General features: G+C 34.6%; 1 protein-coding gene across 1 annotated transcript; it reads left to right on the top strand.

The window, feature by feature from the left end:
• Nucleotides 1-594: 594 nt before the first annotated feature.
• On the top strand, nucleotides 595-1,653 carry LOC109154382 (NAC transcription factor 32-like). Its single transcript, XM_019302186.1, has 3 exons — nucleotides 595-784; nucleotides 883-1,181; nucleotides 1,309-1,653. The coding sequence occupies exons 1-3, from the start codon at nucleotides 595-597 to the stop codon at nucleotides 1,651-1,653; spliced, it is 834 nt and encodes a 277-aa protein (XP_019157731.1).
• The last annotated feature ends 18,299 nt before the right edge of the window (nucleotides 1,654-19,952 follow it).

Genomic DNA, 19,952 nt, shown 5'->3' on the forward strand with positions numbered 1-19,952 from the left:
GGTGGAATCGGAATGGTTACTAATAAGAATGAATAAGGGAATGAAACCCTTACTTCATTTGGGCATGGGTTTTTCAATTGATGGGGTATTTGAAACCCATAGTAATATTCTAAAAACCTATCAACCAAACAACAATAATCACTTTCATACTCATTCCTATAGGCAAAACCCACAAACCAAACACACCCTTATTATTATACCTATCAGCCCTAGGGAACTTGATGCTTTGGTAAAGCCGGTTAAAAAAACTAATGTTAGTAATTGATTTTCAATTAGTTTATTTATTTATTTTACAAAATATATTTAGTAGACTAAGATGCATGAAACCAGAATGAAACCTCAGCTTTTTAAATTTGTACTTTTTTTTAAGAGATCAAATGCTGTTTAAATTCAAATTTTAAATGGGATAGATATGAGTTATCTAATTCATAATAATTTTAATCACTCTGTTGGGTAAAAGATAAAAACAAAATCTTGAAAATATCTCTTAGTAATTATCCTTTTTAGGGTGAAATTATATTATATATATATAATTATCTTGCATTACAAGTAAAATTCTAATTCTCTGAGTTCTCTACGTCTCAACCTCTAACAATGGAACCTTTCTCTTCCAACCCTCTTCCTAACAACAACAAAACCATTGATTTCCCTCCCGGCGTTAGGTTTTGTCCTTTTGATCATGAACTCATATATCTTCATAAGCTGAAGATTATGGACTGTATATTACCTTACAATCAAATTCAAGAAGTTAACCTCTACAAATATAGTCCGGCTGAGCTTTCAGGTGATGTATATGTAGTATGAGTTAGTTTTCATTATATATTGTTTTCATGATATAAACATTTGTTCAATCTCATTAATTAACACTAATTAAAAATGCAGATATGTACCCTAGAACGGAGGGAGAAAAGGAGGAATTGTATGTCTTCACTCCCAGGGATAGGAAGTATAGGAATGGCACAAGGCCAAATAGGGCTGCTGGGAATGGGTACTGGAAGGCCGCTGGTGCTGACAAGCCTATCACACATGGAGATCATGGTGTTATAGGGTACAAAAAGACATTAGTTTACTATGAAGGGAGGCCTCCAAAGGGTGAGAAGACCAACTGGATTATGCATGAGTTCACAGTGAAAGAAGCTAAAACTCCAAAACCCAGGAGAGATAATGCTGATCCCATGAGGGTAATTATATTACAGATAATACTATACTAAACCCTCTTCTAATCTAGTTTTAATTTGGTAATCTATGTGTCACTGTTCTTTGATTATTATTGGACTAATAATTAATTATATTGCTTGTTTGTTTTAGTTGGATGATTGGGTTCTATGTAGAATTTACAAAAAAACAGACAAGGTAGCAGGGAGTACACAAAAAGAAGATGATGATGAGAGTAATGTTGAAGCAAATGAGGCATCTCCCCCTCCCCCTCCCCCTCAACAAGATGAAGAAGGTGAGGAGGTCCAAGAGGTCCAAGAGGTGCGATTCTCAGTCCCGCTCAATGAAATGACTTTCTATGATACCTTTGAGTTTGGGAATGACCCTGTCTATAATGATGCTCAATTCATTAACTCTGATTCTTTTATTCCGGAGATCATCTACAACCAGCCTTTGGATTTTCATATTGACCATATTTTTGATCAGTCATTCTCTTGATCAAATTTGAAGTTGTATTTGGCAGAGATGTAATGGTCTATCTAGTTATGGTTATGTCATTTTTTAGTTAGATGGATTCGGATTTTTTAGAACAATGAACATTTTAGCTAGATCAATTCGGATTTGTTAAGAAGAATTAACATTGTACTACTGACTCTGTTAGTTTGTTACAATGCACTATCTGATCTGTTTGTTTATCTAATTAGTCTTTATTCTTCATTCACTGTTTTTAAATTAGAAAAGTAAATACATTTTCAGTTTTCATTTCTCTCAAATATAAAAAAAAAGGATTAGGTTTAAGGTAGAGGAGCAATTATCAATGACAAATAAAGTGGGTTTGCTAATGGAATTGTTCATGAACGTTTGGATCCTCAAGTCATGGACGCTTAGTCTTGGAGGCAGGTATATCGAATATGATCATTAAATGATACTCAAACTAAATAGTTAATATGCCCATGGTACTCAAATTATATAGTTAATATGCCCTTTCTAGTTGTGGTATATACTCTTCCTAAATATTGTCTACTAAACTAGTGAGTTAAATCCGAATCCGTGCGAGCAATATGGTACATACTTGTCCTATGTGGTAATGGTTTTTCAAGTTAAGATTGCAAAGAATTTCAAAATTTTAGTTAGTGTCAGTGATAATGAAGTTTGAAGCCTTGCCTAAGAATGAAATCATACAAGGAAACAAAATGATAGGAATATATAGTAATCCCTAAATTATACAATGAAATCATAAGACCACTCGAACATTAAAAAAAAAAAAAAAAAAAAAAAAAAAAAAAGAATACCATTTGAACATAAAGGAAATTCTAAAATAACAATACCAAAAGAAATATACATGGATTTTAGTAATAGACCATTACAACCTGTACTTAGAAGCATGTCTAAAATTGAAGGATCCAGATTAAGCTTAGCTTTAAAAAGCAAATAGAAAAATCAGATACAAATTAAAATTACAAACACGAAATTAAAAATATTAGATTTAATAAGTTTACCCTGCCTCTAATGATAAACTAGAAATAAGCTAAGAGTAGTAATATTTAAAGGAGTTGTAGCTACTAAAGTAAAGCAGTAATATCACCAGGAACATCTAATTAAAAGTTTGTATATATAAATAAAATAAATGAAAAAGACTGTGAAATAATAAACCCACTTTTAAAATACAAGATTTAGAATCCTATATATAATAAAGCCATATGGTCTTGTGTAACATTTAATTTTCACAAGACCATAATAATATTGTTATTGTGAAAATTAAATGTTGATAATCAACATTTAATTTTCACAAAACCATAATAATATTGTTAATTATAATAACAATAGTAATAATAATAATAATAATAATAATAATAATAATAATAATAATAATAATTGGAATAATAATAATAATGATAATAATTTCCACGGACAGTTTCATATATATATATATATATATATATATATATTTACTTATTTATTTATTTATTATATTTATTTATATTTCAATTTCTACTGCTTTTTCAAATCCTATATATAATAAAGCCATATGGTCTTGTGTAACATTTAATTTTCACAAGACCATAATAATATTGTTATTGTGAAAATTAAATGTTGATAATCAACATTTAATTTTTACAAAACCATAATAATATTGTTAATTATAATAACAATAGTAATAATAAAAAAAAATAATAATAATAATAATAATAATTGGAATAATAATAATAATGATAATAATTTCCACGGACAGTTTCATATATATATATATATATATATATATATATATATTTACTTATTTATTTATTTATTATATTTATTTATATTTCAATTTCTACTGGCAAATTATTGTGAGGAACGATGGTCCACATAATTGTATAGATCATGAATATCAAATACATTTTTAATATATTAAAAATACATTATTTTTATATTTTTATATTGAAAGTACCTTACATACATATATAATGTACCCTTAGTATATTTAAAATATACTTTTTATTGCATGCAACCCCAAAGTTCATAAGTTTGAAATTAATATATGGCATAACTAGGCGGCCTAATATTTAAGATTGTTGATGTGCACATTGAGGACTACGGAGACAAAGATGCGTTATTCGTGGATTCATCGGATACTATCCAACAACACTCTCCAACTTAATTGACGTGAAGTGACTTAGTAACATTAAGATTATATTCTCGAATTATTAGTTCTCTTCTTTTATTGATTACACACTTAATTCGATAGTATTTGGAAGAAAAAATCAATGTTCGAACTAAGATTATGATTTTGATCTTTAAAAGTCAATTGTATGTTGCTACATCTAGAGTTAGAAATCTCAAAGGTCTAAAAATTTTGATCCGTGGTGACTTTAAAATTGTAATTCAATTACTATTGTAGTTTACTAAGTTCTTAAGAATTTGTAATATTAAATACAATGTACTAAATTTTTAATATAGTTTAAGATTTGTAGTAATCACCCACCTTAAATATTATTTTAATTGTAAATATATTTATGTTCATAATTTTATCATAGGAATTCACACATAATAATTATTAAAGAACAAAAATTTTATATATGAATAAACCTCATATAGGGTATATTTTTATAACATATTTTCCGTGCATCGCACGGGACAATTACTAGTATAATATAAAGACAGGAGTATTAGAATATGATAGTTTTTATGAATTGTTATTAGGATATGACTTTTTAAGTACTATTAATTATAAACTAATTAATGATGGAATAATAATAAATGATCAAAATAAAGTATATAAATAAAAACTAAACCAGAAATAATACTTATTTGATAGATTTAATCAACCCGGGTGGTCCGAATTAACAAACTCGATTAATAAAGGAAGTGTAAATAACAACAACAGCAGATCAACAAACTATGAAAAACACGATCGGTGACCATCAACGGTAGCTGGTATTTGTCCTTTTATGCCAGAATTTGGTCGGATGGTTGCCGGAGGTTCGGCGAAGTTGGTTGGAACCCTAATTGACCTGCAATTACAAGTTACCAACAAGTTAGTGGGTTTTATTGCTTTAAATTAAAATAACATATTTGTGGGTTTAATTGCAATTTCTATAAGTTTGAAGACCTAATTGACTTTTTGGGTAAAATTTAGGGGCTTATTTGACATTTTTCCAATAAAAAATAAACCAAAAATAATACTTATAATGCTTGGAGAAGAGAAATAGAACCTATATATGATGTTTGGAGAGGAGAAATAGAACCTATGATGATGGATACAAGTGAAATGAAATCACAATTAATTGAACCTATAAGAAAAACTATAAAAAAGATTAGCAAAACTTAAAGAACAAGGAAAATTCTAGATGATAGAACATAATATAATAACTTGTTGGTCCCGGTAGGGTCGAAAGAGAGTCTAGAGGGGGTGAATAGACTCTAATCGATTTTTCAAAGTTGCTCCTTTCAGAGTGATGCACAGCGGAATAAAGGTTTCGTCTTAGTTTTTACTTTGCACACTTTCGCTAGAAAATTTTAGTATTTGGTCGATATAACATGCAATGCATGAAAGATAAAGCGCAGTATTTAAAGAGATATGGAGAGAGAGATTTTTATAGTGGTTCAGCTGTTAACGAAGCCTACTCCACTCTTCTTTCACAACTTGTGAAAGGGTTTGCACTATCACTCCTAGTACAAACTACTTCAAGCTGGCTTCCTTGATCACTAAGCTGGACCCAACCACTTGATAGGTTTTTCAACTCCTTGAGTTTACTCCGCCTCTATCAACTTCTTCCTAAGAGTTGAGTGTTGGAAAGATGATGTTGTGTTTCTCCAACAGGTTGAAGCCTTGTCTTGATATCTGGATGGATCTTTACTGAAAAGATGCAAGACTTCTTCAACTTTTGTGAAGTGGGGATGATGGATAAGCCTTTTTGAAAACTTCACAGAATCACTGGTTATGAAAAGCTTTAAGAGATGAAACTGTTTGAAGAGCTTTTTCGATGAATAGCAATTGTTGAAAATAACCAACACCTTCTTCAATGGTGAAGAGAGGTATTTATAGGTGGGAAAAATTCATCCGTTGGAGGGAGATGAAGATTTCAAACCTAATAACCAGTGAGTATTAACCAGTGGGCACCGAGCATTTAATGCACTTGTATTGTGTAGCCGTTGGAGCCAAAAGCGTTATGACTTTTGTCCTTGTTCTTTGACAAGATGATACAAGTCTTTTAATGCTCCTTATCCTTTGTGAAAATCATTCCTAGGACACCTTTTTGTCCCGAATGATTGCCCAACTTTGAGTCACAAATAACATTCTTCTTGCTTCACTAAATGAAGGTTGTCCTTATAAGTTTATCTTAAACTTATTTTCTCGGTGAGGTTTTTCGAAATATTATCCTTATCTTTCGACCTTTCTCTTTGATGAGAGATCCTCTTTGTCAAATGGTTGCTCATCCGAAAGTTTGTTCTTACATCTTTTGTCTTCAAAGATCTTTCGTCCGTCTTGTTTTCTTCATGTCTTCGGGTAGACCTGATGTGTAGCAAAAATGAGTGATGGTGAGTGTACGGGTGTGTAATGTCGTCCTCAGGGGATTGGGGGTTATGGCACGCAATATGCAAACACAAGAAACTAGGCACTAGCATAAGAAAATCAACAAGAAGCTAAGCAAATCATAACAAGGTTAAGGCTACGGTAACTAAACAAAATAACAAAAACACATATGAACAAGATGGAAACACAAAATAAAGAGATAGGACTCAAGCTAGGGAGCATTATCATCTAGATGCTTTAACAACCTAAGGGATTAGGGAGAACAAGTAACCAAGGAATCAAGCGGGAATGCACGTAGGTATCCTAGTCTATGAACCATTCTCGTGATTAATAAACAAGGATTAGGACAAGGAAATGCCCCACTTTCGTGATGAATCAATTCCAAGTCTATCAAGCACACAAAGCATCTAAAGCCCCCAATTTCCCCTATTTTCGTAGGAAGAAATCGGGTCTATGCAAGGGGTGGCTTGGATTCATCACCCAACTCTCATTGAACCCTAGGTTGGAGTTCTTCCCCTTTTTTTACAATAATCACAAATCAAGCATCAAGATAGATAATACAACCCTAACTCAAGTCCATAAACTAACTACTCATGATTCAATAGCATAAAGAACACAAAAACATAAATATAAAGCATAAACATTGCAAAATAAAGAGATAAAAGAGAGAAGAAAACTTCACTAAGAAATGGATGGTAAATGTTGGAATCCAAGTGTTGAATCCTTGATTACAAGCTTGAAATATGTTAAGAAATCTAAATCTAAACCTAATCTAACACTACAATATGAAAGGAAGTGAATGAGAGAAGCAAGGGCTCAACCATGGGTCAAAACCGAGCTAAAATGAGTGAAAAACGCAGATTATAAAGTTGCAGAGGGCTGGCCACGGGTGTGGCCACGGCGTGGCTTCACCCGTGGCCAGAAATGCAGTTTACACTGCCCAGTGGCCACGGGCGTGGACAGACCCGTGGCCACAAGGCAGTGTGCACTGCCTGTGCACTGAGTCTGTCTTCTAGGTCATTTTTCACCCTCTAAACGTCTGAATTAGCCTTTGGTGCTTGAATCAAAGTTGTATACCTTCAAGTTAGCTTTCCATTGACATAAGAATCACTTCAATTGGACATTTTTAGCTCGAGATATGATCAAAATACTATGACGTCGACATGCAGGTCGGGAATTGCAATGCATTGATCTTTTGCTTCTCTTTTGCTTTGGTTTGTTCAAATGACCAAGACCATTCAAAGCACCACCCTTAGGCTTCCTTGGAAGTGTTTTGCCCATCTCCATAGCTTCTCCTTGGCTCCCATGGACTCCTAATGCATCTAAAATGCTCCATTTGACTCCAATGTCCACCAAAATGCCTGAAAATACTCATCTTTGTTTCCAAACAAAACTCCTTGCAAAATAACACAATTTAATCATAATCTCATGAAATTTGAAATGATCTATAAGCAAAATGGCTTAGTGAAAGGGAGGAAAATATATACAAATAAACACTTATCAACTCCCCCACACTTAAACATTTGCTTGTCCTCAAGCAAAGACAATAAATAAATCACCAACCTAGCAATGAAATTGATCATACTCCCACTTTGCACAACCTATCAAACCACAAACCAACTTGCTACAAGACAAGCAATCACATAGAACCACCAAATTGCCAATCCCTGGCAACGGTGCCAATTTTTTATTGTAGCAAAAATGAGTGATGGTGAGTGTACGGGTGTGTAATGTCGTCCTCAGGGGATTGGGGGTTATGGCACGCAATATGCAAACACAAGAAACTAGGCACTAGCATAAGAAAATCAACAAGAAGCTAAGCAAATCATAACAAGGTTAAGGCTACGGTAACTAAACAAAATAACAAAAACACATATGAACAAGATGGAAACACAAAATAAAGAGATAGGACTCAAGCTAGGGAGCATTATCATCTAGATGCTTTAACAACCTAAGGGATTAGGGAGAACAAGTAACCAAGGAATCAAGCGGAAATGCACGTAGGTATCCTAGTCTATGAACCATTCTCGTGATTAATAAACAAGGATTAGGACAAGGAAATGCCCCACTTTCGTGGTGAATCAATTTCAAGTCTATCAAGCACACAAAGCATCTAAAACCCCCAATTTCCCCTATTTTCGTAGGAAGAAATCGGGTCTATGCAAGGGGTGGCTTGGATTCATCACCCAACTCTCATTGAGGCAAGGAATCCTCCAAAAACAAGCTAATGAATGTGTACATCAAACATTAACAAGATATAAATACAAAACCTTCACAAACACATGAACCTTAGGTTGGAGTTCTTCCCCTTTTTTGCAATAATCACAAATCAAGCATCAAGATAGATAATACAACCCTAACTCAAGTCCATAAACTAACTACTCATGATTAAATAGCATAAAGAACACAAAAACAAAAGTAATAAGCATAAATCTTGCAAAATAAAGAGATAAAAGGAAGGAACACTTCTCTAAAGAAATTGGATGGTAGAATCTTGAAATGTTGGAATCCAAGTGTTGAATCCTTGATTACAAGATTGAAATATGTTAAGAAACCTAAATCTAAACCTAATCTAACACTACAATATGAAAGGAAGTGAAAGAGAGAAGCTAGGGCTCAACCATGGGTCAAAACCGAGCTAAAATGAGTGAAAAACGCAGATTATAAAGTTGCAGAGGGCTGGCCATGGGTGTGGCCACGGGCGTGGCTTCACCCGTGGCCAGAAATGCAGTTTACACTGCCCAGTGGCCACGGGTGTGGCCACGGGCGTGGACAGACCCGTGGCCACAAGGCAGTGTGCACTGCCTGTGCACTGAGTCTGTCTTCTAGGTCATTTTTCACCCTCTAAACGTCTGAATTAGCCTTTGGTGCTTGAATCAAAGTTGTAGCCCTTCAAGTTAGCTTTCGAATGACATAAGAATCACTTCAATTGGACATTTTTAGTTTGAGATATGATCAAAATACTATGACGTTGACGTGCAGGTTGGGAATTGCAATGCATTGATCTTTTGCTTCTCTTTTGCTTTGGTTTGCTCAAATGACCAAGATCATTCAAAGCACCACCCTTAGGCTTCCTTGGAAGTGTTTTGACCATCTCCATAGCTTCTCCTTGGCTCCCATGGACTCCTAATGCATCCAAAATGCTCCATTTGACTCCAATATCCACCAAAATGCCTGAAAATACTCATCTTTGTTTCCAAACAAAACTCCTTGCAAAATAACACAATTTAATCATAGTCTCATGAAATTTGGAATGATCTATAAGCAAAATGGCTTAGTGAAAGGGAGGAAAATATATACAAATAAACACTTATCAAGACCTATTATGCTAGCCTCAACTAAGATTCGTGCACCAACTAGTGTGAATCATTTGTTGAGTTACAATAACTTTTCGTTTGAAGTAATAGTTCTAACTACGAAAGGAAAAATAGGGGTCTACAATCCTAGTAAGTTTTGTATCATCAAAATTTAATTACACTTGTTCCTAACATAACCTTAGAACACCTCCGCAACCTGCCAACTCGTTCGCCTTGCAGCAACCATCTGTTGGAAAAATTAGCTTAAAATGGCATAAAATGGCGTATTAAGTGGCTATTTTGTGGTACAATTATCAGTGGGGTCCACTTCCAATTTTGGTCGGGTCAAAGTGGATTCGGATTCTTCGTAGTAAGACGAAGAGATTGATATATTGTACGCTCAAAACGGATAATGGGTGAATGAGATATTGATTCTCAAAGTAGACCCATTTAAGTTGGGAAATGAAGGGAAAATGTAGGACTTTGTCCCACATTGGTTTGGAAACAAGATTTGCCCCCCTTATATACATGAGCTCTTTTCAAGCTTGTAGAATTGTATAGCATAGAGGCTCTCTCGCGCGGGGGGGAGGGGGGGTGCAAATCAAAATCCAACTAGAGGACATCAAAAAGGCTTGAAATCAAGCCCGAGCTCGCGTGCGCCGGCACCTGCGGGCACGAATGTCGTCCGGAAATGGGCTGGCCTTACGGGCTAAGTTATGCCTAACTTCGGTATCATTTTCCATCGGATATAGTCACTTGGTTCGGTCAAAACCGAACCGAGAGCACCTACTCTCGTGTGTAGCACGAGAGGTGTCACTTGGTTCGGTCAAAACCGAACCGAGAGCACCTACTCTCGTGTGTAGCACGAGAGGTTGTGGTGCACCGAGAGCACAACTCTCGTGCATCTATGACCACGAGTGTAGTGCACTCTCGGGTTGCACCACAGTGCACACGAGAGATGTACTCTCGTGTTGCTGGTCCGTGTGCTCTCGTGTGAACCTGCACCCCAACGGTCTGAAACCCGAAAGTTCAGCCTGTTGTACAGATTAAACTCATCTGTTACGGAATTAATACTGTTTTAATTCCAATTTTAAATCTGAGTTTAATCCTACTTAGTGGGTGACCGTTACAGGTGTTATACAATTGGTTTAATACCAATTAAAAGCCATGTTGAATGCTATCCCTTCCAACAGCCCTATATAAAGAGAGGTAGAGCAGTAGTATTTTCACACAGTGAGAAATAAAGGAATTCCAGTAGCTTTTCATCTCAAAACTCTGCTTCTACTCTCTTCTTTTAGCCAACCAGTGTTCCAGCTTTGCTTTGTTTGCCGGGTTCCTTGTTTAGGTGCTTAAACGAGGAATCGTAGCACGTTTTATCCTGGGAAACCTAGGCTACAACGCTCCTAGCACTTGTGGGAGGTAGCAAATAAGGTTTTAAGGAAAAGAACTTCATGTTCGAACTCGTGCTAAACCTTTACCCAAACACTCAACCTTTTCCTTCCCTATTCTTTCTGTTTTCCCATATAATATTAATCTTTTCGTAGGATTATTATTTTTTGGGAATTTTCAACCATATTACCCAACACCATCCACGTTGACTTTCAACCATCCCCTCCTCAGTCTCTGCCATCTCACTTGTTCATCCGCCGGAGTCGGCAACCTCTTCTCCGGGTTCATGCGATTCGTGAAAGCACCCCGTACTTCTTGATCGACTCCTACCAACCAGTCTAGCTTTTGCCCCGTCGTCCAGGTCTGCTGCCTGAAGATTTCGTCATTCCGCCACTTCCACAACCACCACATCCTCACGCAGAACTTCTCCGGCCAACTCTCGGTGAAACCTTTGGACGCCTCACCCTTCAAGTTCGTCTCAAGCCAGTCACTCTAGGGCAGCGCTAGCGAACTCAGCATTTTCGTTGTCCTGTTGTGGAGCGTGGCGGCCCACACATCACTGGCCGCTGGGCAAGATCTAAACAGATGATCCAAATCTTCAACCTGACCTGCACAACGAAAACAGAGTGGATTAGTTGCTATTCGTCTTCTTATCTCTTCAATAATAATATATATGTTTTTTATTTCCTAAAATACAAATATCAAATTTTTATAAATGTTTTACATTATTATTATTATTATTATTATTATTATTATTATTATTATTATTATTATTATTATTATTATAAATATCTACAATCTAAATAAATATAAGATTTTAATATAAAGTATTAATATTGGACACTTATTTTTACTCATCGCGCATAGAAAATACTAGTAATAATATAAAACTAAAAGAAAATACACTAGGAGAAATAATGTGTGTTTGGTTCAAACATTGGATTTGAAATTGTAATGGGAATCAAAAATTGGTAATGGACGGTAATTGGTTTAAGTAGAATGAATCATTTTGTTTTGTAGTAAATGGGGAATGGAATCAAAATAAATAAATTAATAATTAATTAATTAATTAAAATATAGTATATATAATACATGTATATACACATATATATATCTAATCTAAAAACATAATAAATCTCAAATTAGGTTATATCTTTGACCTTATGTCCGATTTTACTGTTAATTATTTTATACATTATGCTATAAATGTTGTACTATACAATTCTTTGAACAAAAATATTGATAATGTTATAACTTCGGTTATCCTTTCCCATTATTATTACCATGTGCATGCATACATAATATCTTTTCTTATATTTTTCAAAGGTAATTGTGGGTTTTACGGCTTTTGGATGCCGCTCAGCGGGCCAACACTACCGTAAAATACTTAAACAAGGGTTTAGATGAATAAAAGATTTGAGTAATAGAGAGAATAACGTGGTGTTATTATTCTAGAGTTTTGGCCGCTAGAGTGCCAGAATTATCGTCCCTTTACACGGTGATCCCGGGGGATATTTATAATAGAGTACAAGATTCCTACAAGGAAAGTAGGGCTGACGTAGAACCAATTCTATATGGGAAAGTAGTGCTGATGTAGAGCCAATTCAGATATGGAATCCGGCCTACTTCATACTATAACTGTCTAAGCTAACAAAGGAAGCTACTTAAAATAAATAAGGAAGTCTCCGCAAAATATGTCTGTAACCGCCTCTGGATGCGCACCCAGCCGGGAATGCCCTGGCTGCCAAGGGGACGTTTTGAGGGGCCACAACACTCGGGCGAGGACACCCCGACCGTGGAGCCTGGTCGCCCGATTAAGTTCCTGAGTGGTACCCGGTCGGGGACACACCGCCCGCGGAGCCTGGTCGCCCATCTGAATCCCACAGGGCGTTCAGTCGGGGACGTACCGACTTTCGAGGCTGGTCGCCCAACCGCGTCTCATATATGATCTAAGTCGGGGACACACCGACTACCGGGCCTGGTCGCTATATACCTGAGCCGGCCGGTATCCGCCTGAGTAGGCACATGTCCTCCTGGATGGCCGGTTGCTTAAAGATGGGTGGTTGTGATCTCCAGGCGCTTTGTATGACGAACTGATCAAGATAATGGGTGTTGCCCATTTGTTAAGTGTTAGGCTGTGCTTGAGTCTGACTGCCTTGCCTTGCGCCCCCGACTGACTGTCTGATTTGGGGTATCTATCAGTAATTATGTATATAGCTATGGGCATTAATTATATATTGGAGTAATATAAGAAATATGTTTGATTTCCTTTAAATTTTAATTAAATGTTACCATAATCTATACTTTTAATAAAAACAAAATCCTGCATTTTAACTTCCCGCCCAAAACATTCATATACTATTAAGGTCGTAATATTGTAAAGTAGTGTAATACAATTCCTAATAGAATATATTGTTTCCTACTTTCCTATTCGTACTACAACCCTACATTAAAATTTCTATTCGTAATACAATACTACAATATTAAAATTGAAAAATTATAAAAATACTCCATATCATGTAACTATATATATTAGATTGAAAATGCTATAAAATATTATAGAAAAGTCTTAGAGTTAATTCCCCAGAGATCCCTTGTCTTTGGTGGCAATTCCAAATTTAGTCCAAGACTATCGTTTTTGCTATTTAACCTCTCATACTATTATTTTTTGTAATCTTTTTAGTCCTTCTTATGACTTTTTCTATTTTTAGTAAGGATTTTTTTTTTTTTATCTTTTCATATTTTTCTTTTGTTGTTTTTCCAATTTCAACTAGTTTAATTGGTTTAAAACTTTACTAAAAATCAATTGAAAAATATGGACATTAGAGTACATTTACTTGTATTTCTGTTATCATCTTTCCTCGTAATATATATATATATATATATATATATATATATATATATATATACACTGTATCCAGCTTTCTGTTGGATTCTGTAAGCTTCCATCCAGATTGATACTGTTCATCCTTTTCCATCGAGATCGATACTGTTCATCCTTCTCGTTCTTTCCACTTTGCATGCAACTGCTTCATCACTTCCAGATTTCCAAATCCCGAATGCAACCAAGTGCTTTCAGTTGTATTTGAGAGCAGGCTTGAAGTCCAGTCCAAACAATCTGAATACGAATATCGTCTCTCTCTGTCTCTGGGCAATTTCATCCCCATTGGCAAAAAGGTAAGATTCTGTTTCTTCCTTCAACGGAGGATACAGCATTAACTTTTTTATTTTAAAAACAATTTAATTTATAAATAATAATAACTTCATTAGTTCTCCATTTCTGCGAATTTCAGTGAGATTTTCAAATTTTAAATGGAATTCTTAAACATTCTAACCTACTACTACATTGCAGCTAGTTTTGAAGAGGATTGATGTGGAATATATATATATCTAAATGGAATTCTTAAACATTCTAACCTACTACTACATTGCAGCTAGTTTTGAAGAGGATTGATGTGGAATATATATATATCTAAATGGAATTCTTAAACATTCTAACCTACTACTACATTGCAGCTAGTTTTGAAGAGGATTGATGTGGAATATATGCTGCCTCCCTTTTTGTAGGGAGAAGGAGCAGAAAACAATCTAATTTCACATTGTTTTGTTCCTGCCAAGTTTCGAAACGCACTTGGCATGTAGCGCAGCTTATATTCCCAGTTGGTTAGAACACTTACTGCATGCGCCTGGAACAAGCAAACAGATTGGACGGAGGAAGAACGAGGAAATAAAATCACTTGTATTCAGTGTCTCATTTAATTGTCCCTCTTCTTAATTATGACCAATTAACCTTAACATATGAAACATAATTAATGGGATAAAATAGTTCGAATAAAAAAAATACATAATAAATCACACATCTTCTATATTGATATCATATTTATAAATAATTTTTTTAGCTAGATCAATTTCAAGTTTTCACTAGATTAATTTGAATATGATGACACACAATAGAACTTCTAAACTACATTAACTAAATAATTAATAAAAAAATTAAATAATCTTTTAAAATATTTTTCATAACTATATTACAAAATATATTACATATACATAACTCATTAAAAATTCACAAAATAACACATATTCTAAATATAAGTAGTAAATTACTCAAATAGAAATATATTCAAAATTTGATATGTATAAAAAATCAATCTATATTATAAATCTCATTAAAATTATAGAAAGGTGAAAAAAAAAGTTACAAATTAAATTTAAAAAATATAAATTAGAAATAGAAATAAATTTAACCAACTAAACAAACTTAGAATTGAATAGCATAAATGTATATTAAATAACTAGCATTTTCACCCGTGCGATACACGGAATGAATTTGTTATAATATATTAAGAATATTTGGATCGATATACAATTATTTAAATTATAACATGAAATACTACGTATTATATAGTGCAATTGAAGATATATGGTTTGTATCGTTTATGTTTGTTGATGTTAGCATTGCTTGAATTCGAGTAAGTAATTGCTCAAATTAATAGTTAATGTGTAGATGTACGCATGCAGTGTTGTAACTTTAGAGATTTTTATATATCACTATTTAGGATTTTTATAAATTGAGCAACTGTGCTCGTTCTCTAACAACTTAGTTATAGTAATCATCCAAAGCTCGTGCACGTTCTGTGCAGGCTGTTCGTATAGCTTCTCTGCGTCAAATACAGTAACGCAAATGAGGAAGAAGAAAGCTAGATAATGAAAAGACTATTTTACCCCCTAAACTAACGGTTAAGAGATGGATAGATAACATAAGGACCATTGCTGCAATAAATTAGAAAGTTAAGTGTCTTTTTTGTCCAAATTAAAAGTTGAGGACTAATTTTAGAAAATCGCACTACTCGGATGACCATTGTTAGAATTAACTCTAGTTTAAATATATACTCACACATACGTGGATGCACGGAAGCATATTACGAAAAAAGAAATGAAAACTCTATTAGGATATAATAAATGAAATTAAAAAAGAAGAGACATACATGATGCATCGTTAATGAGGCTTGTATTTGAGTCCGTCATAACATTCACCACTAAATTTAAGTCCATTTCAACGATAATCCGTCGCAACCCTCCCGTCATAATAGAAGCGCAAACCCTCCTTTAGGCCCCACAACCTTGCCGTAAAACTATCCACAGAACCAATCGTGACAGAAAACCCCACAACCAATCACCATTGTTATAGCACAGGAGCACCAAAACCAGATTTTACGTACAACTAGAATTATCTAGACGGTAAAGACATGATATATGATTATGTTGGATCTCTTTAGTCTTTATACTACATATTTGGTAAATTCACATGTACCTTTCAGGCCAACGATCAGAATTGTCTTGTAAACACATGTTCGAGTTTTTTTTTTTAAAGCCAACCTTATAGCAAACCAGAAATAGAGTCAGGAGTCCAGTACATAGTGCTAGTCTGAGAGAAAGCTATAGAAACAAGAGTATGAGCGCCTAGATTAACAGTTTTAGGAACTAAGCTAACAAAACAACAACTAAACGATGACATAATAGACCGGCAGGCATTGATAGTAAAGCCAACGTAAGAAAAGAGATCAACATGAACAGTAAATAAGTAGTGTTGGAGATTGGAACAACAATAATAGGTTCAATCATGGATATAATTATACACGGAAAGAAAAGCTTCTTTAAGGTGGGTTTTGAACGGGATTGAAGATACCATTAAGGTGACCTAATGTACTCTAAACTCTATGCTTAAATGAGCATATTCTCTATGATTAAATGAGCATATTCATCAGGCCAATCCCTACCGCTTACGGGCTGTTTGGTTGGAGGTAGTTTAGGTGTAGTTGAATTGCAATTTCGCGGAGATCACAATTACGCCGTTTGGTTGGAGGAAATTACAATTTCAAATTGCAATTCCCTCCAAATGCTGAATTATAATAATTCCGGACTCCCCCTAGGAATTGTAATTCAGTGTTGAATTGGAGATTGAAAAGACATTTTTGTCCCTGACATCTATTATTATTAGGGAGAAGTGTCAAATAGACCCATGTACTATTGGCAAGTGCTCAATTCTCACCATGAACTAAATTAAACGCCAATTAACCACACTTACCTACTAAATTTGTTCAATTAGCATTTTTAGCAGGTAATTGACTTTTTTTACAGGTTACCAATTCAATTATTAAAAAAAAATAATTTCAAAATAATTTATTCCAAGCTAAGCTATATTTTGAGGGATAATCAGAATTAGCTTTCCGGTTGAAAGAAAATAGCGTCTGGGAATCTGGGATGGAGATTGATGAAGACGAAAATGAAACTAAGGGAGCGATGTGGGTTTTGGACAAGAAGCTTGATCAGCCTATGGATGAAGAGGCTGGAAGAATAAGAAACATGTATAGAGAAAAGGTAAACTTTGCCTTTCTATTTATATATAAAGATTATATATCTTGGAGCTTTTATGGTTAGCCCCTTTTGAGGATTTATTATATGCTCACTAAAATTGAAGTAGTTATTGACAAGAGAAGACTGATTGTTTCTTTATTTTGTGATTTTGTTTTAGAAATTTTCAACTATATTGCTATTGCGCCTTGCATTTCAGAGCCTGGGAGTAGTATATGGAGACCTGGGGACATCTCCCTTATATGTTCCAGGCCATGGCCGTCCATGCTAATTATTTTAAAATTATTTTTTTAATAATTGAATTGGTAACCTGTAAAAAAAGGTCAATTACCTGCTAAAAATGCTAATTGAACAAATTTAGTAGGTAAGTGTGGTTAATTGATCTTTAATTTAGTTCATGGTGAGAATTGAGCACTTGACAATAGTACATGGGTCTATTTGACACTTCTCCCTTATTATTATTATTATTAGTACATGAGGCCATTTCAGTCCTTGTATCACTTATTTCCTTTCAATTTCCTGTAATCTTATTTTGCATACCAAACACTGTAATTTGAATTCCTAATTTATTCCTACCTTATTCTTTTCCCACCGAATTGCAATTCATTTCCACCCTAATTCCTTCCTTCCAACCAAACCGGGTTTTAGTGCGCTGACCGTTGGGACGGGGGATTAGTCTTTGACTATCTGCCGGAGGAATACCTTGGGCAACCAAAAAAAAATGAGCATATTCATCGTGGTGAGTTATACTAAGCGGACAGCTAATTTGGTGAATCTTAGTAGGAATTACATATGGACCTTCTTGATTTGAACCAATTATATAATTATTGAAAACTTAGATTGGTTCACCTTCTTTTGATCCTTTGAATAGTTTTCTTTTGAAAAGAAAAAAAAAAAACAACTAGATTAAAAATTTAGCGATTGATAAAAATTGTAGTAGATTCGTAGCTAAATACTTTCTAACAATAAAGAATGACAACGAAATAATGATGGATATTTTCGTCACTTAACTGTAGCTAATTGGCACCTACGAAAACAAAATAGTGACAGACAATCTGTTAAATTTAGCGACAGAATTCGCAATTCCCTTGCAAATTTCGTCATTCGAATCATTGGGGAAGGAAATTAGCGACGGATATTTTTAATTTGCTGACAAAATATCCGTCGCTAAATTTAGCAAAAAATTTGTCACAAAATTTTAGCGACTCTACTTTTTGCGACGGATTGAGTTCGTCACTAAGCACTTAGCGACGTATTTTGCAATTCCCTCGCAAATTTCGTGGGAAGAAAATTAGCGACAGATATTTTTTTAATTTTGCGACAAAAATTCCGTCGCTAAATTTAGCACAAAATTATCACAAAATTTTAGCTACTCCGCTTTTTGCGACGGGCCAATTTCGTCACAAAATACTTTAGCGACGGACTTTTCATCGCTATTTTCACATTTTTTTGTAGTTGAAGAAGGATAATTAGAAAACCAATAACCAGTAGATTGTGAACTTGCTTCCCTTGCCAAGACATGAGCCGGCTTGTTTTCTGATCAATTAATATACTGGAAAGACACTGTACCAAAGTGTCGTTTTAGTGTTTGGCACTCCTTGATGACACAATTATATTCAAGGAGCATAAGATAGATTCGTGACTAAGGCATTTAGCATTTAACATACCATTTGACAGTCATACACTGTTACCTTTAGCCATACACGATCCTTTGTCCATGAAAGAGCCTCTATAATGGCTAATGCTTCGGCTAGGTCTGCTAGGTATCGGACCGCTCCGTTTCTCAGAGCTAGAAATTGACCATTTCTCTCGTGAACAGCTGCGGCAATGTAGCCTTTTTTGTCAATCCCTGTTTAGCCAGCAAAGCAAGATTAAATTCGTGTAGTATTTTAAACCCCAACCCACCATTCTGTTTCGGGATACTCATGCGAGACCATGAAAGCTAAGCCAGCGCATACCACCCTCCTTTGAATAGTTATTGATCGTTCATAAATACTTGAATCTACGATGGATTAAAAAGATCAGATCTAGTAAAAATAGCACATCAAGAGTTAAATATTATTAAGAGATATATTTTGAAAAGGAATGCAACATTACTTGAGTTCTTAGATGCATTGTACAACTATCATGATGAATTTGTTGGACCCGCATGGGCAGCTCAACTGGTCACAGAGATGAAACTTTGGAAGAATGACCAGGGATCGAGTCTCATCAGCGGCAGGTCTACCCTCTGTGGTTCATGTTCAGTTGAGTTACCATGATCCCTTAGGGTTGGGGTTCAACTTTTGGAAGAATGAATTTGTTGGGTAAAATATTAGAGAAAATCTATGCAATTATCTTATGTTACGCGTTGTTAACTCTTTGTATTGAAGAAGAAGAAGGTATAAGATATGGATGCATGCTAGACTCCTAGCTGCCTAATAATCTTATAGAGACATGATAATCTATGTAATTATCTTATGTTACGTTGTTATCTCTTTGTAATGAAGAAGAAGAAGGTATAAGATATGGATGCATGCTAGACTCCTAGCTGCCTAATAATCTTATAGAGACATGATAATCTATGTAATTATCTTATGTTACGTTGTTATCTCTTTGTAATGAAGAAGAAGAAGGTATAAGATATGGATGCATGCTAGAGTACTCCTAGCTGCCCAATAATCTTATAGAGACATGATATATTCATGGAATCTAAAATATAGTCCGACAAAACTGGAAAC

The sequence above is a fragment of the Ipomoea nil genome, unplaced genomic scaffold, assembly GCF_001879475.1.
Source record: "Ipomoea nil cultivar Tokyo-kokei standard unplaced genomic scaffold, Asagao_1.1 scaffold2647, whole genome shotgun sequence".
In the NCBI taxonomy this organism is placed as follows: domain Eukaryota; kingdom Viridiplantae; phylum Streptophyta; class Magnoliopsida; order Solanales; family Convolvulaceae; genus Ipomoea; species Ipomoea nil.

Bases quoted from the DNA above. Each gene is read 5' to 3' on its own strand.
- LOC109154382 (XM_019302186.1), top strand. From the start codon at position 595: ATGGAACCTTTCTCTTCCAACCCTCTTCCTAACAACAACAAAACCATT. The intron at 785-882 runs GTGATGTATATG...TTAAAAATGCAG, and splicing joins TAGTCCGGCTGAGCTTTCAG to ATATGTACCCTAGAACGGAG. The intron at 1,182-1,308 runs GTAATTATATTA...TGTTTGTTTTAG, and splicing joins ATAATGCTGATCCCATGAGG to TTGGATGATTGGGTTCTATG.